General features: G+C 70.1%; 3 protein-coding genes across 9 annotated transcripts; 1 reads left to right on the plus strand and 2 right to left on the minus strand.

The window, feature by feature from the left end:
* The first annotated feature begins 780 nt into the window (after positions 1 to 780).
* Positions 781 to 12066, plus strand: ESPN (espin). Of its 2 annotated transcripts, XM_062013028.1 has the most exons (15): positions 781 to 1074; positions 1818 to 2011; positions 4221 to 4407; positions 4485 to 4667; positions 4750 to 4881; positions 4971 to 5145; positions 5236 to 5534; positions 7093 to 7254; positions 7338 to 7512; positions 7800 to 7826; positions 9018 to 9163; positions 9248 to 9529; positions 11571 to 11650; positions 11731 to 11742; positions 11836 to 12066. In XM_062013028.1, the coding sequence occupies exons 1-15, from the start codon at positions 781 to 783 to the stop codon at positions 11981 to 11983; spliced, it is 2496 nt and encodes an 831-aa protein (XP_061869012.1). In that variant the 3' UTR covers positions 11984 to 12066. The 2 variants fall into 2 exon arrangements, with proteins under 2 accessions (XP_061869012.1, XP_061869013.1); XM_062013029.1 differs by lacking the exon at positions 7800 to 7826.
* A 463-nt stretch (positions 12067 to 12529) lies between these two features.
* TNFRSF25 (TNF receptor superfamily member 25) lies at positions 12530 to 16047 on the minus strand. Of its 3 annotated transcripts, none has more exons than XM_062013001.1 (6): positions 15872 to 16047; positions 14116 to 14533; positions 13870 to 14022; positions 13699 to 13780; positions 13535 to 13599; positions 12530 to 13452 (listed from the first exon to the last, which is right to left on the minus strand). In XM_062013001.1, exons 1-6 carry the CDS (start codon positions 15899 to 15901, stop codon positions 12824 to 12826), a joined length of 1377 nt encoding a protein of 458 aa, XP_061868985.1. In that variant the 5' UTR covers positions 15902 to 16047; the 3' UTR covers positions 12530 to 12823. The 3 variants fall into 3 exon arrangements, with proteins under 3 accessions (XP_061868985.1, XP_061868986.1, XP_061868984.1); XM_062013002.1 differs by lacking the exon at positions 15872 to 16047 and having other exon boundaries at positions 14116 to 14247; positions 14338 to 15022; XM_062013000.1 differs by lacking the exon at positions 15872 to 16047 and having other exon boundaries at positions 14116 to 15022.
* A 343-nt stretch (positions 16048 to 16390) lies between these two features.
* On the minus strand, positions 16391 to 26159 carry PLEKHG5 (pleckstrin homology and RhoGEF domain containing G5). 4 transcript variants are annotated; one of them, XM_062013012.1, is made up of 22 exons: positions 26094 to 26159; positions 24511 to 24587; positions 22967 to 23096; positions 22711 to 22813; positions 22574 to 22634; positions 22398 to 22489; positions 22195 to 22331; positions 21979 to 22127; positions 20366 to 20551; positions 20028 to 20198; positions 19862 to 19957; positions 19730 to 19780; positions 19495 to 19644; positions 19311 to 19421; positions 19094 to 19243; positions 18879 to 19016; positions 18552 to 18674; positions 18327 to 18459; positions 18142 to 18257; positions 17937 to 18070; positions 17096 to 17864; positions 16391 to 17002 (listed from the first exon to the last, which is right to left on the minus strand). In XM_062013012.1, exons 3-22 carry the CDS (start codon positions 23007 to 23009, stop codon positions 16925 to 16927), a joined length of 2991 nt encoding a protein of 996 aa, XP_061868996.1. In that variant the 5' UTR covers positions 23010 to 23096; positions 24511 to 24587; positions 26094 to 26159; the 3' UTR covers positions 16391 to 16924. The 4 variants fall into 4 exon arrangements, with proteins under 4 accessions (XP_061868996.1, XP_061868997.1, XP_061868999.1 ...); XM_062013013.1 differs by having other exon boundaries at positions 18552 to 18671; positions 26094 to 26157; XM_062013015.1 differs by lacking the exons at positions 21979 to 22127; positions 22195 to 22331; positions 22398 to 22489; ... (3 more) ...; positions 24511 to 24587; positions 26094 to 26159 and adding an exon at positions 20736 to 20889.
* Between the last annotated feature and the right edge of the window lie 137 nt (positions 26160 to 26296).

Here is a 26296-nt window from a genome sequence, read left to right on the forward strand (position 1 = left end):
CGGGATGGACGACACGGCCCGTCGGGCCGGTGCGGGCAGCTCCCGCGCCGGCGCTTCTCCGTGAAGAGCTTGAGGCTCTGCGGGAAGACGGCGCCGCCCGGGGGTCGCGGTGCTCACCGTCCGCAGCTCGGAGGCGGCAGGAGGGGGCCTGCGGGGGTCTGGGGGTTGCGGTGCGGACGCGCTCCGCGGTACCGGTACCGCCGCCGCCTGTGCGGGGCGCGGAGGGGGAAGGTGCCGCCGCCGCTGTCCGCGGTGCTAGGTTGCCCGGCTCCAACGCTGTCCGTGGTGCTGGGTTGCGGGGCTGTCCCATCCCGCGCCGCCCGCCCTGCCCACAGGTCCCGCCGTGGGACCCCGCCTGCCCGGCGCGGCCCCCCGAGGCAGGAGGCGGTTGGGCAGCCGGCGCAGCATCTCCCGCCCCCGAGACCGGCAGGTACACGTCGGGGCTCCCAGAGGACTCTCACCGCCGTCTGTCCCCAAGGACGGCAGCGCCGGCAGCCGGGCATGGGCCGCTCCTGGGGTCCCTGGGGCCGGCCCTGGGATCAGCCGCAGCCCGGCAAAGCCCGGCCGCCCCGGCAGAGGCTGGATCGCTGCTCAGGGGACCTGGGGAGCTTCTGGCGGGCACCGGGCGGCCACCGCGCCGTCGGGCGGGGCGGGCGGAGGGGCGGCCCCGGGGGACTAGGAGGAGGAGCCGGCGGGACCGGGGGGCGGCGGGGCGGGAGCGCCGCGCAGTGCCAAGCGGCCGCCGGGGCCGCCGCCGGGGCCGCCGGGGCCGGTGCCAGGATGGCGCTGGAGCGGGCGCTGCTGGCGGCGCGGCAAGGCGACGTGGAGGCACTGCGAGGGCTGCGGGCAGCCGGGCTGCTGCGGCCGGGGCTGCGGGACGCCTTGGGCGCCTCCCCCGCGCACCACGCCGCCCGCGCCGGCCGCCTCGCCTGCCTCCGGTACCTGGCGGCCGAGGCCGCGCTCCGTGGGGACGCGCGGGCGCGCAACGGAGCCACGCCGGCCCACGACGCCGCCGCCACCGGCAACCTCGCCTGTCTCCAGTGGCTGCTCACGCAGGGGGGCTGCGGCGTGCAGGTGCGAGCGGGGGCGCGGGGGGCGGGCGGGGTGCGGACAGGAGCCGGGGACGCGCGAGGCCGCACGGACGGTCGCGCGTGGACCCTTCCAGGTCTGCCACCGGCGAGCCGGGGTTCCGGCCAGAAACGTCCGGGACACGGCCGTGCGGAGCGGGCGGCAGCCGGGCGGCCCCAGCGTCGCGGCGGGGCTCTGCCCCGAGGGGGAGCACAGATCCCGCGGGGCCGAGCCCGGGGCCGCCGGCCCCTCGGGGTTACACAACGGCGGGACCGGCGGTAAGCGGCTTTTGCCCCGGGGCCGGCCGAGAGCTAACGACATGTGACGGGCTGGAGGACGAGGGGGCGGCAGAGGGGCTGGGAGCGGGGATTAAGCGGAAAGGACGGGGTCACCGCGCCTCGGCGACCTCCTGGCCAGTGGCCAGCTCTGCCCGCGCTCCACGGAGCACGAAGGAGGCCGGGCCGGCGGCACCGCGGGGCCCGCGGCGAGGCCCCGGAGACAGCGGCTGCCCGTCGGCGGCAGAACAAGACGGGCTTTGTGCAGCGCTCGCCGTCTGCTGATGCAGGCCCTGCTGCAGAGCGGCCCAGCTTGTCCCCCGGCCTCTCCGATGGCCTGTACCCTCTCACCGGCCCTGCTCTGCACAGATGGGATTTCTCTGCCCCCACCCCACCATCCCCGGGGATGGTCCCATGGTCCTCAGCCCTGCACATGCTGCCCGGTGCCAACGGCTGCCCCTCTTCCTCCCGCAGGACACAGACAACTCCGGTGCCACCATCCTACACCTGGCAGCCCGCTTTGGTCACCACGAGGTGATCGACTGGCTCCTCCGCTTTGGAGGCAGTGACCCCACGGTGGCCACCAACACGGGAGCGCTGCCCGTCCACTATGCTGCGGCCAAAGGGGATTTCCCTTCCCTGCGACTCCTCCTGGGACACTGCCCCAGGTAACAGCCCCCGCTGCCGGCTGGCGAGATGGGCTCCATGCTGGGGGCTCAACACACGCCAGCGAGAGAGGGTTTGGCAGGAGAACCGAGCGCCCGCTGCCACCCCATCCCTGCCTCCAGCAACCAGGCAAGGTGCCAGCGCTGGGGACAAATGCCACAGCCACCCTTGTTCCCTGGTTCCAAGGGCAACGTGGCTGCCTTATCAGGCTGGGCAGCCAGCTGCACCTTCTTTATGGCTCAGAGAGAAAGGGCAAGGAGAGCAGTGAGTGCTGGCAGAAATATTGCCAGCGGCTGCAGGGGTGGTGCACCGGGCTCCTGCCGGGTGTGATAACACAGCCGCCTTTGTCTGCCCGCTGTTATGTAAATGGATTAGGCTGCCCGCCGAGCAGAGGCCTCTCCCCGTGCACAGGGCGACCTTTCTGTCTGCCCTGCGCCACGGGCGTCGCTGGACCTGGCAGCCCCGCTTTCCCTTCACTGCCGCAGCACCATCGGTGTGCCTGGGGTACGGCAGCCCCCCAGGCAGGTGATGCCGAGCCTTGCCGCGGGGCTGCAGCAGGAGATTAGGCAGCACCTAATCTGATTTCGCTCCCGAAGTGGGCAGAGGCCTCTAGAAATAGCCCCTGGCCCCAGCTGAAGTGGAGCTCAGGGATGTGCCATCCTTCACCCCATGCTGTGCTCAGCAGGCTCAAGGGCTGCTTGAGGAGAAGCACAGCTGCCCTGCATCCAGGGGGTCCCAAGGCAGCAGGAGTTGAACTGGCACTCAGCCCCCCTCTGTCCCTGTGTTCCACAAACCCAGACCCCCTGGAGCCTTCCCACCAGGCAGGGCTACAGAGCTCATTGCCTGCTCCCTGTACCCCCTGGCACTCACCAGCCACAGCCTCACCAGCCACAGCCTCAACAGCCACAGCCAGGCTTTTCAGCCCTTGCCCCAGGTGTGCTGGCTCAGCACCGGCATCTGTGGGGATTAACCCCACCCTGCAGCCCACAGCCTGCCCTGGCCCAGCTGCATCTTCTTAGTGCCCACAGTAGCAGCCCCAGTGTGGCACAGCGTTGGTGGCAGCCCTCTCACACTGGCTTTCATGCTTCTTGACAGGGTTGTGCTGCTGCTGTCACCGCCTTCCCCCTGAATTATTTAGGGCTGGCCCCACTCCCGGCCCTGTGCCCGCCTGTAGGCTCCGTTACAGCCACGAAATCCAATGCTCAGGTGCTGCTGCAGCACGCTGGTGCTCCCAGACCACCTTCACACCAGCCCCATGGGTACCCTGGCAGCCGGTGGCCCGGCATGGGGTCGCAGCCATCTGGCAAAGCAGTTTACTGGCATTTGCCCAAGTGGCTTAGCCCCTTGCCAATTAGTGGGGAGCAGCAATCTGATGGAGCCCATGGCTCCACTGTCCCCCTGTGCCCCAGGCACCCTGCAACTGCCCCAGCCTCTGCCCGGGGGGTGCCAGCAGTGCACCAGCCCGGCACTGCGGCACCATGGGGCAGGCGCCCTGCGGCACAGCACCGCGGGAAGGCCACGCTGCCCAAGGCCCGTCTCACAGTTACAGGGATCAATTATTAAGGGCCCGCGATCATTGCGATAACAGAGCAGAGTATTTGTTGCTCTTCCTTTTTTAAATATTCAGCAGGGGTTTTTAATGGAGCGTCTCACTAAAACAGCTTCCTGTGCAGCAGGAACGGGGGCTGTGGGACACGGGGGGTGCGGGGGCTGTGGGACACAGGTACAGGAGCTGGGATGTGGGCTGTGTGATTTGGGATGTGCAGTTCAGGATGAGGGCAGTGGGGATGCTGAGTGCTGGAGCAGGGGGGGATGCTTGTGTCTGGCAACAGCACTGGCGGTGGGTGGTGGGGCCGGGCAGCACCATGGCGCAGGTGCTGGTCCTTTCCCTGCCGACTGCCCCATGGCCAGTGCCACCTAAGCTGATTACTCAAGAGTACTGCTAGATTGCAGTGTCCAAAAACAGCCGGAGGAAGGAGCTTAGCCTAAGCAGGCTGATTAACTTAGTGACCTCCCGCCACCATGGCCACCGCGGCACGAGGACCCAGCGGGCAGCCATGGGTGGATGGCCACCGGCCCAGGTTGCCCAGCCCCAGCACTGCCCTACCTGCCCCCAGCCAGCCTGCCCACCGTGTGTCCCCTGTGCCCCCCGTCCCACTGCACTGCTGGCGGCGGTAGCCGTGGGTGACGGGCGCTGTGCCCCGCTTGCAGCACGCTGAGTGCCCAGACCAAGACGGGGGCCACCCCGCTGTACCTCGCCTGCCAGGAGGGCCACCTGGAGATCATCCAGTACCTGGTGCAGGACTGCGGGGCTGACCCCCACGCGCGCGCCCACGACGGCATGACCCCGCTGCACGCTGCCGCACAGATGGGCCACAACACCGTCATTGTGTGGCTGGTAAGCACTGGCCGGGTGCGGCGCAGCGGCACGGCGTGGCAGCACCGGCACCGGCGCTCACCCGCCTGCCCGTGCAGATGAGTTTCACGACGGTGAGCCTGTCGGAGCGGGACGCCGAGGGGGCCACAGCCATGCACTTTGCTGCCAGCCGTGGTCATGCCAAGGTGCTGAGCTGGCTGCTGCTGCACGGCGGGGAGATCACCGCCGACGGCTGGGGCGGCACGCCGCTGCACGACGCTGCCGAGAACGGCGAGCTGGAGGTGGGTGCCACCAACCAGAGGGGTGTCAAGGCAGGGGGAGGGCCACCCTCGGGCTCTGCCACGCACCCCCTGCTCTCCCCAGTGTTGCCAGATCCTGGTGGTGAACGGTGCCGACCTCAGTGTCCGCGACCAGGACGGCTACACAGCTGCTGACCTCGCTGACTACAATGGCCACAGCCACTGTGCCCAGTACCTGCGCACCGTGGAGAACATGGTACGGCAGCGCCCGGGAATGAGGCTGTGGGCAGCACACAGGGTCCTTCCGCTCCCACCCAGCGCCCGACTGTGTGGCTGTGCCAGCAGAGCGTGGAGCATCGTGTGCTGTCACGAGACCCCTCGGCGGATGGGGAGTGCCGGCAGCCAGACTCGGGCATGTCATCACCAAATACCACGGCATCAGCACCCCAGGCGCGCTTCGAGGTGGGCTCCCCTGCCAGCACCCTCTCCAATTATGACTCCTGCCACTCCAGTCAGTCCAGCACCGGGGAGAAGAGGGGTGGCCCGCCGGGGGCCCCCGCTGCCCGTGAGTACGGGGCCGGGGGGTGCAGGGTGGGGGGCACAGGGACAGCCTGCCCTGACCCCCTGCCCTGCACAGGGGTGCCTGAGCCGGCGCTGGCAGACATGCAGGCGTACATGGACATGCTGGACCCCGAGACGCGTCCACGGGGCCGGGGGCCAGCAGGCGAGGGCCCCCCTCCACCTCCCACCTTCCCTCCACCGCCGCCCCCACCCCCCGCTGCCCGGCCGCCCCCGCCGCCCCCCGGCTACCCCGCGCCCCCACCTCCCACCGCCCCCCACACCGCTGACATCTATGTACGGGCCAAGAACAACCTGCGGCACGTGGAGAGCCAGGCACTGCGCCGAGAGGTATGGCCCCAGGCACCACCCCGTGCCCCACACACAGCGGCTCCTGCCCGCGCAGCCTGGCACACATGCCACAGGGGGAACATGCCACTGGGCACTGACTCCCCATCGGGAGCTACCAGCTCTTGATGGCACCAGGCGGTGAGAGCCTCAGCTCGAGGCCCTGTGCCAGCAGCGGTGGCACACAGCCGTGGGGGGGGCAGGGGGCAGCGGCAGTGAGGGTGCAGCACGCCGAGGCCAGTGATGGTTCAACGCCTCTGTGGCACTGGGTGGCTCTGCTCCACCACCGCCGCGCCAGCCCGGGCAGCCGGCGGCACCGTGCAGGCCAGCGCGTGGCCAGCGCCACAGCCGCGCCCATGTGTCCCTGGCGACGCCACCGGCACCAGAGCGAGCTGGGCGTGGGCGGCTGCGCAGGCTGTAACTCGAGCGTGCGGCTCCGGTGTCGCCCGCGCCACAGGTGTCGGGTGGCACAGCCAGCGCTGCCAGCAGCTGAGAGGGCTCAGCCGGGCGTGCACAGGTAAGAGGGGTGCAGCCCCCCGGGGCGGGCCAGGGGGGCGTAGGGACATGGTGGGCTCAGGGATGTCCCAGCTTCACTACTATGGCGCTCACCGTCCCACCAGGGACAAAGCCTGGTGCACGACCATGGCTGGGGCACTGGCAGAGCCCAGTGCCGCAGGGGACAGGGGTCTCTGCAGAGCAGTGTGGGCAAATTATCCCTGTTGCGCTTATTGTGCACAGCCCTGGCTCTCATTAGCACTTTGAAGGGTAACGAGTGCCCCTGCCTGGGCTGTCAGGCTGTCAGGCTGCCAGGGGAGGGTTGGGCAAGCGCTGGGGCAGTGCCAGGGCAATGTGGGTGCCCCATGCAGCGGGGCTGACCTGGACCCTTGTGCCAGAGCATGGTTGTGGCTGCTGGAGGGGCAGCTGGGCTTGGTGCCGCACCCACAGCAGCCAGAGCAGGAAGCACCGACCTGGTGCTTGTTGACTCAGCTGGGGCAGTGAGCACTGGGGCTGGCCCTGCAAATGGCACGGGCGAGGTGGCGCATAGGGAAATGCAAATAGCGGGGTCCTGACACAGGGAGGGGGCCATGCTGCCACAGCACCCCAAACTCAGGGCGCAGGCAGGGCCCCCGGTGTCACCGGCACTCGGCAGCTCGGCCTGCAAAGCTGCTGCGGTATGTGCTGGGGTGAGCTGAGGCTGCACTGCCCGAGATCCCTGATCACAGGGAGGTTTGGAACTGGGCCCTGGCCCCACAGGGGATAAGCTGCTGGTAATCCGGGGCCTGGGGCTCACCACTCCTGTTCCCAGGGGGTTATCCCAGGGGAGATTCGGCCGGGCTCCTGCGCACAGCCTATGGGGTCACGGTGCCAGGCACCAACAGCGTATGCTTCCACCCCAGCATGAGGGCTTTGGTGTAACCTCATGCCAAGTGGACCCCGGGTACATGTGCCTGGCATCTGCCCCATGGCCACTGCTGGCACAACCCTGCCTTGCCCCGGCCCTGCCCCGGGGCCACTGGTCACAGCTGGTCATGGCTGTGCTGAGCCACACTCCCCGTTGCAGTTGGCATCGCGCGAGAGCAGCCCCGAGGGCCTGCGCCGAGCCGACTCCACCAGGAGGTCACGGAATTTCGGCAAGCAGCCGAGCACCGGTGACTACTACAAGCACCTGGGGCACTGTGTGGCTGAGCAGCCCGGCCCCCGGCGAATGGCACATAGTGAGGAGGTGAGGCCCAGCCCCGCGGCGGCCGCCGGCACACGGCGCGGTGGCACCAGCACCGGGCGACGCCTGCCCGTGCTCTCTTCCAGGCATCGCCCATCTCGGCAGACACCATGCGCAACGGGGACAGCAAGCCTGGTGCCGAGCTGCCGCAGCCCCCGCCGCCCCCGCCACTGCCCGATGCCGCCTGCCCGCCCCCCCCCCCACCTCCCCAGCCGGCCGAGACCCCCGCCGGCGCCCGCCGCTCCTCCTCGTCCACGGGAAGTAAGTGTCGGGGCGCGGGGTGGGCACGGGGAGCGATCCCGAGAACCGTCCCGTCGGCTGCACCGCGGCTCCGGCCGCCCCGGCGCGTCTCCTCTCGCCGCACCCCGGCTGCGCGGCTCCTGACGGCCTCTCTGTCCTTCTCTCCTCCGGTGCCGGCGCGGGGGCCCGCACGCCCGCCCGCCCCCGCCTGCTCTCACTGCTGGCCGCTTCTCTTCTCTCTTGTCTCGCGGTGGCCAAATCCTTCCTCTGCCGCGTGCCCTGCGCCGCCTCTCTGCTTCTCCCCATAGGAGGAAAGGCGCTGAGGCAGATGAAGAGTAAGTACCGCGGCCCCGCGCTCCTCCGTGCGCGGGGCAGCCCCGGCGCGGGGCACGGCCGCAGGGACCCACGGGGCATCGACGGCCGCCGGGGCCGGAGACCCGCCCGTCCTGCCCCGCGTCGCCAGGCCAGCGCGGCACATGGGCGCGGGGCTGCCGAGGCTCGGGGCAGGGCTGGCAGGCGGTGCCCGGGGCCCCGCCGCCGGCCCCGCACACAGAGGAGCCTTTGTTCGGGCTCAGCCGGCCGGCGTGACCCCGCCACGTGAGCGCACCGGCCGCTCCCCCGCCGCGGATTGCAGCCGGTGGCTTTGGCCGCCGCTCGCCGCCCGCTTTATTAGCGCGGGCTGCCGGGGCTCGCAGCCTGCCCGCACGCCCGCGCGCACGCCCCGCAGCGCCCTCAGCTCCCGCAGCCCGCGCGGCCGTCGGGGCGAGCTGCGGGCGCCGCTGCGGGGGGCTCAGCCTGGGCGCGGCACCATGGGCCGTTAGCGACCCGCAGATGGCTGGCAGGGACGGTGGGTGCTGGCGGGGCGGGCGGCACGAGCAGCGGCGTGGGCATCCCCGGGGGCACAGCCGTGCACCGGTGCCGTGCAACCGTGGGGCACGGGGTGGGCAGCGGGGCTGTCTCTGGCTGTCGATGTGTTGCTGCTGGGGGCTGTCGGGGAGTGCAAGGTGTCCAGGGCCCACCATGACGTGGCACGGGGCTGTCCTGCTGTGCCAGGGCTGCTGCCAGCCACAGACCCATCGCTGCACAGGCAGGGCACTGCGGTCACAGCACGGTGCTGCGGGGTGAGTGGCACTTTGGGATGGGGCTGTGCTGGACCTCCAGGACCTGGGCTGCTGCCATGAAGGTCCCATGGGCCCAGTAAGCTTTGGGATGCCGGACCTGGGGAGCTGGTGCCAGGCTGCTGCTGTGGTGGGGTCCCCTGGACGCAGGGAGTTGGGTGCTGTGGTGCTGTTCCTGTGGACCCGGTGAGCTAGGTGCTGGCCTGAGCGGGTCCCATGGACCCAGGCACCAGGGAGCCAGGATGCTGGTCCCACGGATCTGGGGAGCTGAGTGCCAGAATGCTGCTCTGATGGGGGTTCCCAGGGGCCACTCTGTCACCCTTGTACCCCCCAAACCAGTGGGGAAACTGAGGAGGGGGGGGGCTGCTGACAGCAGTCCCCTTACTGCCCACCCTGCCTCCCCCCCAGGCACCAAGTCCTTCAACATGATGTCCCCCACTGGCGACAACTCGGAGCTGCTGGCTGAGATCAAGGCTGGGAAGAGCCTCAAGCCGACACCGCAGAGCAAAGGCTTCACCACCGTATTCTCCGGCAGCGGCCAGGCAGGGGCCAATGTAGGTGTTGGTCAGGGGAACAGGGAAGCTGGTAGCACGGCGTGGCACAGTGGCTGCCTACCACCCTCCCTCCTTCCTCCACAGGCAGAGTCACCGGTGTCCTCCCCATCACCCACCAGAACGCCCACCCCGCCGGCCACCCCCGAGGCTGTGGGGCCGCCACACTGCCTGGCAGGAGGCTCACCAGAGCCAGTGCTGAACGGGAGCTCGCCAGTGCCAGCAGCAAGCGCTGGGGCGGCAGTGGAGGCGGAGGCGCTGGTGCCGAGCCACGACGAGCAGGGCCGTCCCATCCCTGAGTGGAAGCGGCAGGTGATGGTGCGCAAGCTGCAGCTCCGCATGCAGGAGGAAGAGGAGCAGCGGCGCAAGGTAGGGGAGGGGGTCCCGCGTGCGGTGGCGGCGAGCGCGGCGGGGGCACGGCCCAGTGGCTCAGGACTTGGCAAGACGGCACGTGTGGCATCACCTACAGCTCCCGGCTGTGCCAGGGGACCACCCCACCTGCATGCAGGGGCGTTGCGCCCCAGGGGTGCCGTGCGCAGCAGAGGCAACGGCACGAGGTGCCTGCGGCGCGGCCTCAGGAGCCCCTCTCCCTCTTTACCGCCACAGCCTGGGAGCCACTCGCCACCCCTGTGCCGGCACAGGCCCCCTGCCCGCTGGGGCACACCGGGACCTGCCGGGCAGCCGATGCAGGAGGAGGACATGCGGTACTTGGAGAGGCAGCTGGGGAGCCTGCGGGTGATGCACGAGGCGCAGCCGCGGCCGGGGTGGCTGGAGGAGGGGCTGCCACTGCTCCCACCACTGCCTGCAGCCCCGGCACCCCGGCCCGTCGCCCTCACCCACTCAGACCCACCAGCCCGTGGCAGTCAGGCCCCCGTACTGCCAAGGAGTGCAGCCGTGCCACCAGGCACCCCGGGAGGCCGGGAGGGCCCCAGGGCAGGAGGGGCAGTGGGTGGCCCCGGCGCTCAGCACGATGCCCAGCGTGAGATCCTGGGCTGTGGCGTCTCTGTCCGCAGCCTCAAGGCCAACTACGAGGTGCCGGGAGGTGCTCCTGCGCCTCTCCCCAGGGTCACCAAGCGCAAGCGGGCACAGCCCCCCAGCAGTGCCCGCCAGCCCGTCCTGGAGGAGGAGTATGGGGACAGGGCACTGCGCCGGAGCCGGCCGGTGCCGCCGGAGCCGAGCAGCCCACGAGAGTGGGCCAGGGCACACAAGGAGCGTGCTGTCTTACTCTTCCTGGAGCACTGGAAGAAGCAGGTGCTGGCGGCCATGCCCGGGGAGGAGCGGCCTCGGCGTCTGGGGAGGCGGCGGCCGGAAGCAGGGCGACTGCTGGCACGCTGGAGGAGCATCGCCCGCCGCGTGCCGGGCCGGCAGATCCGGCGGCTGAGCCGCAGTGCAGTGCTCTACTGGCCCCAGCACTTCCTGCCCCATGTTGGTGGCTCTCCCATGCCCCACGACAGCCTCCCACTTGATCTCTTCATGCTGGGCTACTTCCAACTGCTGGAGATGCCGCTGAGCCCCGAGGAACGGCGATTCCGCCACCTCCTCTGCTACGAGATGTTCGACCGCCTGGGCAGCCACAGCTGGCACCACGTCCGCCGCTTCCACCGTGCCGCGCTCGAGCGGGTCGAGGCCGGCCACTGCCACTGGCTCGATGGCTTTGAGGACCTTGTGCAGGAGTTTTTTGGGGATGGCCCCACCATGGTGGAGGAGAGCCTGACAGAGCCTCCCACCACATCCCCAGGAGAGGAGTGGGCAGCAGTGCCGGTGCCAGAGCTGGGAGAGTTCAGCGAGGAGGATGTCTGCCGCTTTATTGACCGCAGCTTCTCCTTCTGGAAGGAGAAGGAGGCAGAGATGTCTGACACCTGAGCTCGGCGAGATGCTGTGGTCTGTGCCAGCGGTGTGGCACCGGGCTGGCTGGGAGGAGGCGCTGGGGGCAATGGGGGCAGCAAGACCTGGTGCCCGGGTGTGCTCAGCTGCGTCTGTAGCTCAGGCAGTGCCGCGGCTCGGCGGAGGGCTGGGTGTTGGTTTGCGTGGCCGAGGTTGCAGTGTGCCGCTTGCTGTGGCTGTGTGTTGTGCAGGGGGTGCAGCACCAGGGCTGTGCTCCCCTCCGGCGTGGCGTTTGCGGTGCTGGGGCGGCGTGGGCCCTCGTGTGGTGATGCAATAAAGCTGTGGTGTGCTGCGAAGGGCTGGCCACGCCGCGCACTCCTTCCTGCTCCTCGCGCTGGCAGAAGGCTGTGTGGCAATGGGCAACGGGCGACGCTGACGAGCCACGTGCTGGCGAGCGCCGGGAGCGTGGCTCAGCCCAGCCACCAGCAGGACCTGGTGCCATGTGCCGGGGCGATGCTGCTGCCGCGCGGTGCCGGCACTGAGGGTGGGCTCCCGGCTGTGCCAGTAACGCGGGTGTCTGTTGCAGGAGAAGGAGGAGGAGGCGCGCCTGGCCAGCATGCCGGCATGGAGGAGGGACATCCTGCGCAAGAAGCTGGAGGAGGAGAGGTGAGCCGGGGCCAGGGGAGCTACTCCTGCCGGCCGCCCTCATGGTTCCACTAACCCCAGTCTCCCTTTTCCATTCACAGGGAGCAGAAACGGTGAGTGCCACAAGCCCCTTCCCTGGGTGGGCGGGCAGGGGGGCACAGCGGCTCCAGTGACCGCAGCACCCCGTGCCCTCTGCCACCGAGCAGGAAAGAGCAGGAGAAGCTGAAGCGGGAGGAGGAGGAGAAGGAGAAGGAGCAGTCGGAAAAGCTAAGGACTCTCGGGTACGATGAGACAAAGCTGGCGCCCTGGCAGCGGCAGATCATCCTCAAGAAGGGGGACATAGCCAAGCACTAGCCACGCCATGCCGCGCCCCGGCTCTCCGCGGTGGGATGAGGCCGGCAGGTCCCGCCGCGGGCCGGGACACACCTCGGCAGCCTCCTCCCGCTGCGGACGGCCGCGCAGCCCGATCTGGAGGAGCCCCCAACACCGCCCCGGGCACCCATAGCCCCGTCCCGCCGCCCCCCGCCCCGCGCAGAGCTGCCGTGGCGTTGGGCGCTCGGCTCCTGGCGCAGCTCGGCCGCGGTGCTCGGGCTCCCGCGCCACCCGCCTCCCCGTGCCGGCTGCGGGCTCTCGCCCCTCTCCTGCCCCTCCCCTCCAGGGCCGCTTCAGGCCGGCCCCCGGCTCGCCTCCGTCCCGCGCCGCCCGCCTTTCCAGCGATTAAAGCGATAAACCCCGCAGCAGTGCCCCACGCCTTCCTGGGGCTGCCCGCGCCACCTGCTGCCCGCACCGCGCCTGCCACGCGCCCCCGTCGCGCCCCGCACGCCTCACCCCGTCACCTGCAGCGGCCGCGCCACCGGGGCATCCTTGGCGCAGCCCGGGAAGAAGGGCTGAGGTCCGGCGGACCGAGAACGTGCCACTTTATTGGGGCAGGGGCGGGCACGCCCGCACTCGGCGGCGGGCGGCCTGGAGAACTATCCCATGGGTTCGCGGCGGGCTCGTCCCGCGAGCGGCCGGGCAGCCGGCGTGGAGCAGGGGACATAAATACGGGAGGCAGGTGGGCGAGGAGGGGACATAAAACTGACATAAAATGTCTACACGGCATAAGTAACAATACTTAGGGGTACGGCTTGGCCGAGGTGCCCGAGGAGGGGCTGGACCCTCCCTCTGCCTCTGCCGGGGTGGCGGCGCCGAGGGTCAGGGACCCGCCTGCAGGCTCCGGCGCAGGGCTTCGGCACAGCCGGCCAGCTCCATGCGCTCCAGCGCGGCAAAGATGCGGTCGAGCGTGGCACTGGTCTGCTGGCACCATCGCTTCAGCATCTCGTACTGCTGGTCGCGGATGTGGGCCACCTCCAGCTCCACCAGCTCGATCTCTGCCTCCCGCAGCTCCAGCACCCGCATGAACTCCTTCCAGCGCCGCACCGGCACCGCGTTGATGACGGCGTAGAGCTGGCTGCCCTGAAGCAGGGCACTGCAGGGCTCTGGCACGGCGGAGGGCTCTGCCTCACCGCCTGGCTGTGCCGTACCACCGGGCTGCTCCCACAGTAAGGCCTGGTCCTTGGGGCTCTGCTTCGCCGTGCCACTGGTGCAGTCAGTCGGCTGTGGGGAGTGTGACTGGGTCCAGCACAGGTTGTCCCACCCCCGGACACTGACCTGGTGCCATGGTGTGGCCGCAGTCCCAGGTGTGGGGGTGACAGCCCACGTGGTAGGGAGGGAGCTGTTTGCCAGGGCATCATGCCGGCGCCGCTTCCTCTTGCGGTAGATGGCAAGGGCACCCAGGAAGAGGGGCCCAGTGAGTGCCAGTATCAGGTACTCCATTCCTGCACCTGCAATGAGTGGGAGTGTCCCTGTCAGATGCCTGGTGTGGCATCCTCTGTGCCACCGTGCCCAGCACCACTGCCATCCCACCTTGGCTGTCACTGCTGCTGCCACACACCCGCTGGCACTCCTTGCTGCACGTCTCTGGGGTGCTCCTGCAAGGATAGAGAAGCCATGGGTGCTGTGCTGCGCCATACCACAGGCCACAGGTCCCACGTGTCCCTGGCTGGGGCACAGGGGAGGACAGCACTTACATGTGGCATGGCCGGCATTCGTTGCCCTCGGCATAGAAGTCTGGCTTGCAGCTGCCACAGCGTGTGTCCTGCATCTCTGAGCCTGGAGAGAGGGCAAATGTCAGACAGGAGGGCACAGCCGGAGGTGGCACAGCCGGTGGGGCATAGCAGGAGCCTGGCAGCTGCACTCACAGGGTTGCTGGATGAGCCGCCCGGTGCAGGACTGGCATTGCTGGCATGAGAAATCGCTGCAGTGCTTGTCGAGGCACTCACGGAAGTATCCTGGCTTGCAGCCGCAGGCAACGTTGCGTGTGGATGAGCAGTTGCTCAGCACACTCTGGAAAGCTGCAGGAGAGAAGCAATGAAGGGCACAATACAGAGCTGTGTGGCACAGCATGGCACAGCACTTCGCAGCACTGTGGCACAGCACCAGCTCACCGTGTTGGGCACACTCGTAACACGCCTGGCACTCCTTGAACGTGTTGGGCTGCGTGCGGAAGGTGCCAGGGAGACAAGGATGACAGATGCTGTCGTTGCCAAGGCTCGAGCAGGAGGAGAACAGGAAGGTCCCTGCAGGGACAGGGAGGTGACCACCCGTGGCGATGCACCAGGTGTGCCAGGGCCTGCCGTGCCGTGCTACTCCAGCTGGGTGGCTCTCACCTGCAGGACACAGCTTGCAGCACCGGCGATCTGCAACGATCCAGTTCATGCCAGGGGGACAGACTGGACTTTTGGCATTTCTGCGCAGGCGGGGAGGTGGCCGCACCAGGACCTGCTGCTGTCGTGGCACGGCACGGTGCCGGTACCCCAGGGGCTGCGATGCACTGGCTGCCAGCCACAGTGCTGCCAGAACCACCTGCGGCAGGGAGAGGGCAGGGATGCGGGGAGAGGGCAGCGATACAGCAGCTGGGACACCCGGAGCCATACACCGTGAGGGCAGCCCTCGCACTGCACTCGTCCCCTTCCAGCCTCACACGGGGCTCCCAGAGCCAGAGCACAGTCGTGCCTCGTGCTGCGTGGGCACTGGTGGACACGGGTGCCCGTGCCAGGCAGGACGGCTGGAGTCATGCCCCCGTGCCCCAGAGCAGCGCGGGGTGTCGGGCCGGGAATGCCCCGCGGCAGCCCCTGTGCTCTGCTCTTCCCACACAGCTTCCTCCGGCGCCGCAGGGCACGGGCGCCTCGGGGCCCCCCACGACCCCCCAGGGCCCGGGGGCCGCTGCCGGGTGCCGCCACGAGCCCACGGTACTGCCAGGCTGGCTGGCAACCGGGGCCACCGGCCCCACGCCGGGTGCGGGAGGGTTAACGCTGCCGCCGCTCTCTTTCCTGGCGTTTATCTCCCCGAAGAGGAGGCGATTTCCTCCCCGAGAGGAAGCCGTGCCCGGCGCACGCTCGCCCCGGTGCTCTACGTGTGTCCCAAAGTAGGTCAGCGCCGCCCGCCCCGGGAGCTGCGCCCAGGGGAGCCCCCCGGCCCGCGGCGGGGGCGGCGAGCAGCCCCGCGCTGGCAGCCCCCGCCCCGAGCAGCGCCGGCAGCGCGGGCAGGCGGCCAGGGGATTCCTCGCCAGGAGCTGGAGTTCCCGGCCCCGATGGCCCCGATTACAGCGGCTGAATCATCCTCGCCTAAACGCGCCGCCGCGTCGGGCAGAGGTTGGAAACTGCGCCCCGGCCGTGCGGGCAGAGCGCGGAGCGGCCGCCCCGGCCCCGAGCCGCGGCACGGCTGAGTCAGCGCCCGGGAACGGCCGCCCCGACCCCGGCTGCACGGGCAGCGCGGCCCCGGCCCCGTGTCCCGCCGCTGCCGCTGCCGCTGCCGGGGAAGCCGCCGCTTCCTTTGCCGCGCAGGCACCGCCCCTGCCCGGAACGCGGCCCCGGGGCCTCCCTGCCCCCCCGGGGCCTCCCTGCCCCCCCACCCGGCTGCCCGAGCAGCCCCCGGCCCGGGCGGGACGCACCCCGGCAGCTCCGGTCCCCGTGGCACTGCCAGGCCCCGCGGCACCGCCGTGCCTGCAGCCCCGGTGGCTGTGCCACACCGCAGGTGCTTGAGCCGGGCAGACCCCAGCCCCGGGCATTCAGCCAGGGAGGCAAATGTTTTGGCACACTTGGAACTGAGCTTATCCCACTCTCCTCCCCGCCCTTCACACCCCCCACGGCAGCCCATCGTTGGTGCCAGGGGTTGGCAGGACCTCGGCACCGCCACACTCACCCAAACCGCCCCAGGGCAGCAGCGCTTCATCCTTGCGGGCGATGCGGGGTTGTCATGCCGGGGCAGCAGGGGCCCGGGCTGGGGGGCTCGGGGGGCTGCTCAGCACCCGCGCAGGCTGCCCCGCTCCCCCATTGCTGCCAGCCGTGGTGCGTCGTGAGCCGAGTGAGCCCCGGCCCGCCCCGCGCAGCCTTTTACACCGAACCGCCAGCGGAGGAAATGCTTTTTTGGAAGTGAGTCCAGGGGGTGCAAACCCACATGACGGGAGCGTCGGGCGCGGGAGGGCTCTGTGCCGCCTCTGCCGCGGGACGCCCGCAGGCCCCCGCTGGCACCTGCCCGCTGTGGCTGGGGGTCGCGGGAGCAGCACCGACTCCCTCACCAGGGCTCCATCCCCCCCAGCCCCGGGGCACCAGGCTGGAGCTGCTCCCAGCCTCGCCACGGTGCCTGGCCCGGGGCTCTCCTGGCCGTGCCATGGCCTTTGCCAGTGCTGCCGCAGGGAAGGAGAGGCGATGCGGCACAAGCGTGCATCAGGTGGGTTTAATGCTGTGCCGGGGCGTGGAGCACAGCCCGGCACAGGACGGCAGCCAGCGCTCCAGCTGCCACCACGTTTTGCCACGGCTCCCACGCTCCGGCCCCACTGTCTGCTGCCGCTCGTCCCACCCCACAGGGCAAACCCTGCCCTGGCCAGACCCCGGGGTCACCCCCCGCCCTGGCCCAGCCCAGCACCATCTGCTCTGGCCACCAGCCCCAGCCTCCTCCCCATGCTGCCCACAGCAGGCACATCCCTCTCAGCACCTTCCCCACTCACTCCCGCCAACGTCCTTGCCCCACGGACCCGGCAACCCCCTGCTTCCCCCTGCCCAATACCACCCCTCATCTCTGGACAAGGGCTCAGCTCCAGCCCCGGGCTGTGTCCGTCCTCGCTTCGGGGAGCAGCCCCGCGCCGCCAAGCCCAGGGCACGGCCTTGCCTGGGGGACCGTCCTGCGTCCCCCACCCGTGTCCCCAGCGTGTGGCATCCCCCGCCCGCTTGGTCCGGCCCCGGCGTTACGCTACGGTCAGAAGTGGGAGCAGCTCCACAGTGGGGCCGCACGTCCATCCGTCCATCCGTCTGTCCCGGCGGCTCTCAGACCTCCCTGCAGGGCACAGCGTGGGGAAGGGCTGCCGTCAGCGCCGGGAGCAGCCCCGGGCTGGAGCGTGTCCCGGAGCGGCTGGCGGGTGGCACTTACGAGGCCGTCAGCGTGGAGTTGAGCAGCAGCGTGGTCCGGAGGCGGTGGAGCTGTGCCAGCGTCAGCTTGCGGTGTTGTGCCGGCTGCGGGTCTGAGAGGGTCCGGCGGGCAGCGGGTGGGGGGGTCGCGACTGAGCTGCCGTGGGAGCGATGCCGGACTCTGCGCCGGCTCCTCCGGCTCCGAGAGCTCGGAGGTGGAGCTGCTGCTGCTGCCGGGGGCAGGCGGGGGGCTGGCGACCCGGCCAGTCCCGGGGGGGCCTGCACAAAGGTCAGAGAGGCTGTGGCTCTGGCTGAGGGGAGCCAGGGGGCCGGGGGGCAGGAGCTGGGGCAGGCAGGCCTCCGACTTGGACTTGAGCACCCTGTCCGGGCAGGGCAAGAGCTGCACGGGCGTCCGGCGGCGCAGGCGGGGTGAGGTGGGGCGAGGGGCTGAGGGGAATTCCTGCTCCTCCTTGGCCACCCCCTCGGGCTGCTGGCCGAAGTCCCGCAGGGAGGTGGGGGAGAGGGTGCCGTAGGCGCTGTCGATGGAGGACGAGCGGCAGCCGCCGGCTGGGGAGGCTGCGCCGTGGGGCAGGGGCACGGGCAGGGCACCCGCCGGCAGGTCCCGCACGGGGGTCTCGGTGGAGGTGTGGGTGTCGGCAGACGTGCCGGTGCTGATGGAGGAGCCGTCGGACGTCGAGCTGAAGGGCCTCGCATCCCAGTCTGGAGAGGAGAGCTCATCGCTGCCGTCCACCGCCGCCATGGCGAGGGTTTCAGTGGAGCTGTCCGAGGGGCTGCAGGGGCAGAAGGGTGAGGAGGGGGCTGCGCCCAGCCGGGGCTGTGTGGGGCCCCCTCCCGCTCCCTACCACTGCTGCGAGTCTGGGCTGGCGCTGCCACAGCGCAGGACGGTGGGTGAGCTGGCAGCTGAGGCGTCACTGTCACCGTCCTCCTCATCCTCCTCCTGCAGGCGCCGGTGCTGCCGCAGCCGCTGCAGCAGGTTCTGGGGAGGGGGAAGCATCAGAGGGGCACCAGGCGCCCACAGGCCCCCTCCCACAGCCCTGTGCTCCTCACCTGGGCGTTGCGCACCGCCTCGACCCAGCTGCGGCACAGCGACTGCCCGCTGGCCTGGAACGTATAGGCGGCCACAGCACTCCCCAGCTCGTTCAGGTAGATGAGGACAAAGGAGCCTGTGGGCAGAGGGTGTCAGCCGCTGACAGGGACCCCCGGCAGCCCCCTGTGCCCCCACTGACACTCACCTGGGTCCCTGAGCTCCCGGCAGACCACCTTGTCCACCAGCAAGGGCTGCCGGATCACCTTGGTGCGCTCAGCCTTCTTGAGGGGCTTGGTAATGAGGAAGAGGTCGGTGAAGAGGAAGCAGTAGACGTCCATCTGGGGGTGAGAGCGGGGCCGTGGGCATGGTCACGCGCGGCAGGGGGCCAGGGGCAGGGCCGGCGCCGAGGCTCCGTCCCCCCGCTCCTCACCTTGCTGTCTTTACCTTCCCGCATGCGCAGGCTGCCCTCGAGCAGCAGCTGCCGCGTGTCCTCCGCTGAGGTGCCGGGGATGGGCGCCGTCAGGTCCAGCCGCAGGAACTCCTTCAGCAGCTGCTGGGAGGCCCCGGCGTCAGTGCGGGGCACGACACGGGGCAGCATGGGGCAGCTTGGCTTGGCATGGGGTGGTATGGCATGGAATGATGGAGGGTGGCACAGCACAGTATGGCACAGGGCGGCATGGCGTGGCGTGAGGTGGCACTGAGCAGCACGGCAGCGCGCGGGGCGGCACATGAGGCAGCCCTGCCGTGCCCAGCCTACCTTGTCTACCTCATCCGAGCCGCCCTCCACCACCTCATAGGCATCGATGCGTCTGAGGATGGCGGCCAGGCGCTGCTGCTCCTGCCGCTGCCGCATCCGCGAGTTGACATTGTTGATGAAGCGCTCGACAGAGCCAACCTGTGCCGGGGCAGCAGGGGTTGGCAGTGCCGGGGGAACCAGCCCACGCCGTGCCCTGCCACGCCACGGCTCCTTACCATGGTGGTGATGGCGTCGCGGGCGCGGGGGTCGTCTGTCTTCTTCAGCACGGACTTGAGCAGCAGCGGGTACTTGGTGAGGCGCTGGTGGGGCTTCACCAGCATGTCGCTGAGCTTCAGGCGGCTGCACTGCTCGTGCTTCTCGGCCCACTGTGGCACACAGGCATCAGCCCTGGCAGCGGCCCCGGCCCCGGCGCCACCCCCACGCTCCCCTTACCGTCACATAGGTGCGGAAGAGCTCGCTGTCCCGCAGCAACGCCCGCATGTACTCCATGCAGCCCTCCTCCTCCATGCAGTACCGCACATAGGGCTTGAAGAGGGACCCAAACTGGGGGACACGGGGCGGTCACCGCGACGCGAGGCACGGCACGGCACCCCCACATCACGGAGCCCCCACTCACCATCTTGAAGCCGTCAAGGAAGTCCACGGGGTCGAGCAGTGCCCCGGTCCGGCGCGCCTTGGCCAGCACCGGGGCCATGACGCTGCGCCACAGCTCGCGGTGCAGCCGGATAATCTCCCCGATGTTGCCGAAGAGTCTCTCGGCGTCCACCTGCGGGTGAGCGAGGCAGCAGTGCGGGGACGGCACCCTCACCCGCTGACCCCAGCCCGGGCGTCACCGGCCCCGCAGTGCTCACCTCGCAGAGCAGCCCCGACTCCTGCAGGTTCAGCAGGCAGCACAGGAAGAGCTGTGGGGATAGAGCAGGGAGTCAGTGGGGGGCAGCCACAGCCCCCAGCCCCGGCATGGCGCAGTTGGCGCCAGCACTCACATCAGTGATGACTTTGAGCTTGCGGATGTAGGTGGCCTCGGTGTGCAGCAGCTCCCAGATGGCTTCCTGCTGGTGGCACTGCCGGCGGGACAGGTCCTGCGGGGCCATGCGTCAGCACCACGCTGGCAGCACCGCCACGCCACCCCGGCCCCGGCCCCAGCCCCACCTCTGTGCCCCGGATGATCTGCTGCCAGCTGTCCTCCAGTGCCAGCCCGGCCTCGTCCCCATCCTCCTCCCAGGAGTCGCGGTCAAAGCGGAGCTGAGGCGGCATCTTGGGCAGCCCGAAGGTGCCGTAGACGTGCAGCCTGGTCACCAGCTGCTCCAGCCTCTCGCTCTCCTGCCAAGCGTGGGGGAGAGCGCTGGGCAGGGGGCTGGTGGGGATGTGCCACAGACCCCTGTGCCCATCCTCAAGCCGGGGTCTCAGGCCCCAGGGAGGTCCATGCCAGCCCTCCATCCCAGCTACAGGCAGCTGCCGTGGCCCTCCCTGCGCCCCATCCCACGTACCCGCCCGAAGGTGCCGGCGCTGGTGCTGGAGCCGAACAAGCCGCTGAAGCGACTGGCAGCCCGGTTCTTCCAGGTGTCGGTGCCGTTGGCGGGCAGGGAGCCGCTGCCGAGCGGGGCCGGCTCAGGGCTGGGGATGCTGCTGTCTCCCAGGAACTCCGTCATGTTCTTCCTCCGCCGTCCCGGAGCCTGTGGTGGGGACAGCCAGTGCCCCCGGGGTCAGCGCCCAGCAGTGTGCACCACTGGCACGGGCTCAGAGGCACAGCGCTACAGCGGCGCTGCCCTACAGCAGTCACGGCACAGACAGACGCTGGGATGGCACCGCGGGCAGCGAGGCCCGGCCACGCTGCCCTGCCCGCACTGACCTGCCTACCTGCATCCCAGGACATGGGCCCCAGCTGAGCCCAGCGGTCGTGGGCGAGCGGCCCGGCAGCGCGAGGGCTCAGGGCATCCCGCGGGGCCAGCACCGGCACAGCCGCTCGCCCAGCTCAGACCCAGGGGCCGGAGCCCGGCAGGCTGCAGCCGGGCTCCTCCGAAACAAAAGGAGGTGGGGCCAGCACTGAAAAACTAATTTCCCTCCTGGCCACATAAGCAAACCAGAGCCAAACAATTCACAGCAGAGATCAAAGCCCCCTGGGCAGCCGTGAGAGCTGGGGCACGGCCAGGCGGCTGCTGCCAGCCCGGCACTGCTGCACCGGCTGCCGCCCCGCAGGCCCCGGATCCTGCCGGGATGTGGCTGCTGCCACCTCCCCACCCGACACGAACGGCAGCAGGGCCCCAGCTGCCTACCTGCCACTGGGCTGCAGCCACCACCACCAGCACGGCCACACGCCCTGCCACGACCCTGGGCACTGTCCCCAGTACTCACCGAGCCGCCATGGCTGCGGGCACCCTGTCTGCTGCCAGCCCCATGGCCCCAGGAAGGCAGTCGGGGCCGAGAGCCTGGCAGGGGCGGCTGGTTGCCCGTCGGTGCTGCTGCCGCACGGGCACCGTGCTGCTCCTGCAGCCAGACATCATAGTGCTGGATGCGGGTGGCCACCAGCCCCGGCCACGCAGCCAGCTTCCCACTGTCCAAGGCTGCCAGCGTGGGACCAACACTGGCCCTGCCAGCGCCACTTCCCTGCAGGCACCGCAGCCAGCCCGGCCTCACGCCTTATCTGGGGCCAGGGTCCACGGGGCAGGACCGAGCGGCACGCAGGGCTGCCAGGCGCCGCGGCAGGAGCAGGGCTGGCGGCAGGGCGAGCCATGGGCCGGGCTGGCACTGGGAGGCTGCCACTGCCGGGGCCCCCAGAGCTCCTGTTTGCCTTTGCTTGGGTGCTAGTCTGTGCACAGCACAGCTGCAGGGCTGGTGCCACTGACTGAGTGGCCACGCTGGCACAGGGCAATGCCTGCACAGTGCCATTGCAGCACAGTTGACACAGCACAGCCCACACGGCACAGCCAGTAGCCAAACTGACTCCAGGGAGATCTTCAGTCCACACCACACAAGGCCATTCAGGAGACGCTGCGCCACTGCCCCATGTCCCCATCCACTCAGCAACCACGGCCACGGGGAGATACCCTGCCCCACGACTCCCTCCCCTCTTCCTCCCCCTGGCACTGGCACCGGCACTCACCAGGCTGTCGGCACCCTCCCGGCATCCTGGCACCAGCTCCAGTGCTGGCCTGAGGAGTGCGGCAGTGCTGCCGGGCTGCAGGATGGGCAGGGTGGGCTGCCTGGCGTCCTGCACCGCCTGTTCCACCTTCATCTCCTCGCCGGGCCTGGCTGTGGGGGCCGGGGGTCAGCGCCGGCTCGCAGCCGTGTGGCGCAGCCTCCCCCGGTCCCGCCGCACCTTTCACCCGCAGGAAGTGCCCCCCGAAGCGAAACGCCTCGAACTGCAGCGACAGCGGTGTGTGCGACTGGTCCAGGTAGATGTGCACCTTGCCCGGCTCGATCGCCCTCCTCTCCAGCACCGGCAGCAGCACTTCCCTGCGGGGACGTCTGTCTCAGGGGTGTCCCCGCGTCTGTGCCCCTGCCCAGCCCCCACGCACTCACCCCAGCGACTTCTTCTTCACAGCTGGCACGATCTCTGCCTCCATGTCGACGCTGAGGTCAAACTTCAGGGTGAAGCACTCCTTGCTGGGGTCCTGCGGGGAGGCAGCAGCTGACAGCACGGGGATCCCTGCCACCGGCTGCCCTGCAGCGCCTGGGGACAGTGGCCGGGGCCTTACGTCCGTGTGCCTGCGCCGAGCCTTCTTCTTGGGCAGCTTCAGCGCCGAGCTCTGCCGCTCCCTGTGGGCACAAGCGGGCGGGTGAGGGGCAGCTGGGGGCTGGGGCATGGAGGGGACGAGTGGGGCTTGGGGCTCACCCTCTGCTCCCTGCTGGAACCTCCTCCTCCTCATCCACGTTGGAGGCCGGGCTGGTGCGCGGCGGGCACGAGCGTGTCGACATGTTGCGGGCCAGGATGGAGCCTGCAAACAGGCATCAAGTGGGCTGTGTGGGCACCCCCAGCATCCCGCTCCCACCCCTGTGCTGCTGCCCCTTCCCATTCTCTTCCCATCCCGCTGTTGCGGAGCTGCGGTGCTGGTGCCGCTGCTGGTGCCGGTGTGTGCAGCCCGGCTCACCTGGCGGGGGCAGGTCGAAGCGGATGTGGCCATCAAAGTGCATGTTGCCATGGAGGCGGCTGTCGCAGAGCTCACACAGGCTGAGCGGGCCACTGCGGCTCAGCTGCTGGCACTCGACGTGGTGACATACCTGTGGGCACATGTGTCAGCCGGGCACAGGCCGCCGGCGCTGGCGGCTATGGCACACCAGCCGAGGGATGGGCAGCACCACAAGCAGCAGGGACCCCCTATCCCATCCCCGGCTGCTGCAGCACGACACTCATGGGCAACACTGAGGGCAGAGCAGGTGTGGGGGACACAGCAAGAGCAGGATGTGGCCCTGAGGCAGCGGCAGAGCTCCTTCCCCCCTTGCTGCACTCAGAGGAATCCCGGGAAGGCTGCACGTGCCTGAGCACAGGACGGGTCAGGAGCCACCTGTGCCGGTGCACCAGCACCTCGCGGGTGCCGGGGAGGCCGCAGCCCTGCGCCACAGCCCCTTTGTGCCGGTGCGAGCCGCGTCCCCGCGGCAGGACGGAGGAAGCCAACGTCTGTGGCAGAACAATGCTCCAGGCCGGCGCGTTTCCTCCCATTGTGTGCGGCCGTGGCCACGGCCCCAGCCCCGCCGGGCATTCACAGCGGGTTATTTTTAAACTCCCCACCGGGCCCCCAGCACCGTGACCCCAACCAGTGCCCACCTCACTGGGGGCTCCTGCTGGCCCGGCTCCCAGGGACTGCAGTGCCACTGGCCGCTGCCAGCAGCCCCACTGCACAGCCAGCATGTCCCCAGCCCCGTGCGAGTGCCCAGGGCTGCGGGGGCTGCGGGGGCTGCGGGAGGAGCGAGCCGTGCCGGGGCCTGCCTGCACAGCCCCGTGCTGCTGCAGGGAGGAAGCTGCAGCCCGTGCAGCTCCGGTCGCCCCCGCTTCCTGCCCTCCTTCCTCACAGCGCTGCTGAGGTCAGAGCTGACGCGGTCCCACCACCCGCGTGCTCCCCGAGGGGCTGCCCGTCCCTCCGCAGCACCCACCACCCTGGCACCCACCAGTGTCCTGCCCCGGGCCAGGAGGCAGCCCTAGAGACATGCCAGCTCTGGCCAGGATGCCTCATGTGCCTGGCCACAGCCCAACACCACTGCGGCCGTGGTGGCACCTGCGAGACGAGCAGCGGGCACCAGGCTGTGACCTCGGCCAGCACTTGCTCAGTGGAAGCCCCAGGGCTGTGCCAGGGACGTGAGGCCCTGGGGCCACACTGGCAGCTGGCCCGTGGGTCCAGCCTGACGCTGCACTGGGACAGCCCGTGGGGAGGAGGGACCCTGAATCTGTGAGTGGGGGCACAGAGGGGCTGGAGCTCGTTAGCCTGGATCTGACCAGCCAGGGAAAATGGGCCACTGCTGTGCCACAAAATGCCACCACAGAACGTGCCCTGCACAGGCCAGGGCCACGGCTGGCAGGGGGCTACTCCCACACGGGGGGGCTTCGGGGAGCGGCAAGTCAAGCACAGCCACCCACCACCACTTCTCCCCTATGAGACCAGCGGCAGGCAGCAGCTGCCCCTCGCCCCGCGGGACCCACCTTGGCCGCCCTCCGCTCGCCGTCGCAGTCAGGGTTCTGGCAGCACAGCACCGTCTGCTCCGGCGGGCACAGCTCAGCTGCGGGACAGAGCGAGCGCGGTGAGTGCCGGGGACCTCCGTGAGCCCCTGCAGCCCCGCTCCCTGCCCGCGCTCACGCGAGGCTCCTGCACCACAAGCCCTGGCTTTAGGAGCTCAGCTGAGGCTGGGCCGCCTGCCCCTGCCAGCCCCCCAGCACCAGGGTCTGGCACCTCCTGTCCAGTGCCCCAAGCTGCAAGGTCAGGACGTGGATCTGCCCGAGCTCGCCTGGGGCCGGTACGGACCGGGGCTGCAGCAGCAGCGCTCAATCTGCCCCTTGCCGGCCCCCAAAGGGGCTTAGGAGCCGCGTTAAGCTTTGACAGTCAAATCGGCCTTGAGGACAAATCCTATTTTGAAGGCTTTTGCTCTGTGTCGCATCTAATCGTTTAAAAATAACAGCCCCGGCTGGCTGTCGGCGAAGGGGCAGCTCCAGCCCCCTCCCGCAGACCAGCCGCCGCGGGATGGGGGGCAGGGGCTGCGCCGGGGCTGCGGGGAGCCCGGGCAGCACGGGGCAGGGCTCCGGGGCTCCCTCTCCCATCCCTCCTGCCAACACACGCCGCATCCAGCGGGGCCGGGGCCGGGCTTCGGCTCAGCCCGCGGCAAACGGCCTCGGGGGGCAGCGCCGAGAAGCCGCAGCTCCTGCCCGGGCCGGGGCAGCGGGTCGGGGGGCGAGGGCAGCCCCAGCCCCGGCGCGGCCGGGGGACGGCGCAGGAGCGGCCAGGCAGGGCTCGGCCCAGTCCCCAGGGCCGGAGCCGGAGCTGCCCCCGCGGCACAGCACAAAGAGGGCTCTGTCCCGCGCCCGCCCCGCAGCTCCCGGGCTGCGCCGGCCCCAACCCCCGCCGCCGTTTCACTTGACCTATCGCGAATAATAACAGAAACAAACCAAGAATTCCGCCCCGCACCGGGGGAAAGTTTTCCAGCCTCACTGGGAGCCGGGGCCAGGCCGAGCGGCCGGTGCGGCCGGGACCTGCCCCACACAGACTGAGCGGCCGGGACCTGCCCCACACTGAGTGGCCGGTGCGGCCGGGACCTGCCCCACGCCGTGGCCCCGGCACGGCCACAGCCACGAGGCTCTTTCCCGGCGCCAGCCCCGGCAGCTGGTCCCGCCGCACCAGGGCCACCGGGGTGCCAGGAGCCGCAGCCCGGCCTCTGTCGAGGCAGGAGGGAGTCCGAGGCCCTGCCAGACCCTTTGGGGGCCAGAGGGGGGTTCCTGCCCCCCAGCTCCTCTCCCCGTCGGTCATTTGCTGCCGGCTGTTACCATGCCCGGCTCTGCCAGTGACGGCACGTGAGCCTGGAACCAGCTCCATGCCGCGGGTGCCTGAGCTGGGAGCGAGCGGTGCCAGCAGCACTGGGCAGCCGCTGGAGCTCCCCGGCTGCACCTGCGGCACGGCCATTGCAGCCCTGTGGCTTCCCCGCTCCGCACAGGCTTCTCCCAGCCCCTCACGCTCGTTGCTGGGGCTGGAGGTTGTTGGCCAAGCCCCCTCCCCCCGGCCCCCCCCAGCCACCTACCCCCGAGCTCCTCGCTGACGTCCAGGCTGGAGCTCCACGAAAAGCGCTCGACCGCACCACACTCCAGCCCCGCCAGAGCCTCCAGCTCGTAGGCACCTCGCTTCCTCCAGTACAGGAACATGCTGGGTGGCAGCCGCGGCCCCTGAGCCGTGCCAGCCCCGCCGGGGCCGCCGTGGCACTACCCGGGGCAGCCCGGCTCCGGC

This window comes from Colius striatus, chromosome 21, assembly GCF_028858725.1.
Source record: "Colius striatus isolate bColStr4 chromosome 21, bColStr4.1.hap1, whole genome shotgun sequence".
Taxonomy (NCBI): domain Eukaryota; kingdom Metazoa; phylum Chordata; class Aves; order Coliiformes; family Coliidae; genus Colius; species Colius striatus.

Excerpts from the sequence above, each read along its gene's own strand:
- PLEKHG5 (XM_062013012.1), bottom strand. The coding sequence starts at position 23,009 with ATGCACTTTGATGGCCACATCCGCTTCGACCTGCCCCCGCCAG. Across the intron at positions 18,675-18,878 it reads GCTCGGATGAGGTAGACAAG|CAGCTGCTGAAGGAGTTCCT; the intron begins GTAGGCTGGGCA and ends GGGGCCTCCCAG. Across the intron at positions 18,071-18,141 it reads AGGCGGTGCGCAACGCCCAG|AACCTGCTGCAGCGGCTGCG; the intron begins GTGAGGAGCACA and ends CCCCCTCCCCAG.
- ESPN (XM_062013028.1), top strand. The coding sequence starts at position 781 with ATGGCGCTGGAGCGGGCGCTGCTGGCGGCGCGGCAAGGCGACGTGGAG. Across the intron at positions 5,146-5,235 it reads CTGCCACTCCAGTCAGTCCA|CCTGCCCTGACCCCCTGCCC; the intron begins GCACCGGGGAGA and ends GCACAGGGACAG. Across the intron at positions 7,255-7,337 it reads GAATGGCACATAGTGAGGAG|GCATCGCCCATCTCGGCAGA; the intron begins GTGAGGCCCAGC and ends GCTCTCTTCCAG.
- TNFRSF25 (XM_062013000.1), bottom strand. The coding sequence starts at position 14,602 with ATGGCTCCGGGTGTCCCAGCTGCTGTATCGCTGCCCTCTCCCCGCATC. Across the intron at positions 14,023-14,115 it reads TTACGAGTGTGCCCAACACG|CTTTCCAGAGTGTGCTGAGC; the intron begins GTGAGCTGGTGC and ends TCTCTCCTGCAG. Across the intron at positions 13,453-13,534 it reads CAGCAGCAGTGACAGCCAAG|GTGCAGGAATGGAGTACCTG; the intron begins GTGGGATGGCAG and ends CACTCATTGCAG.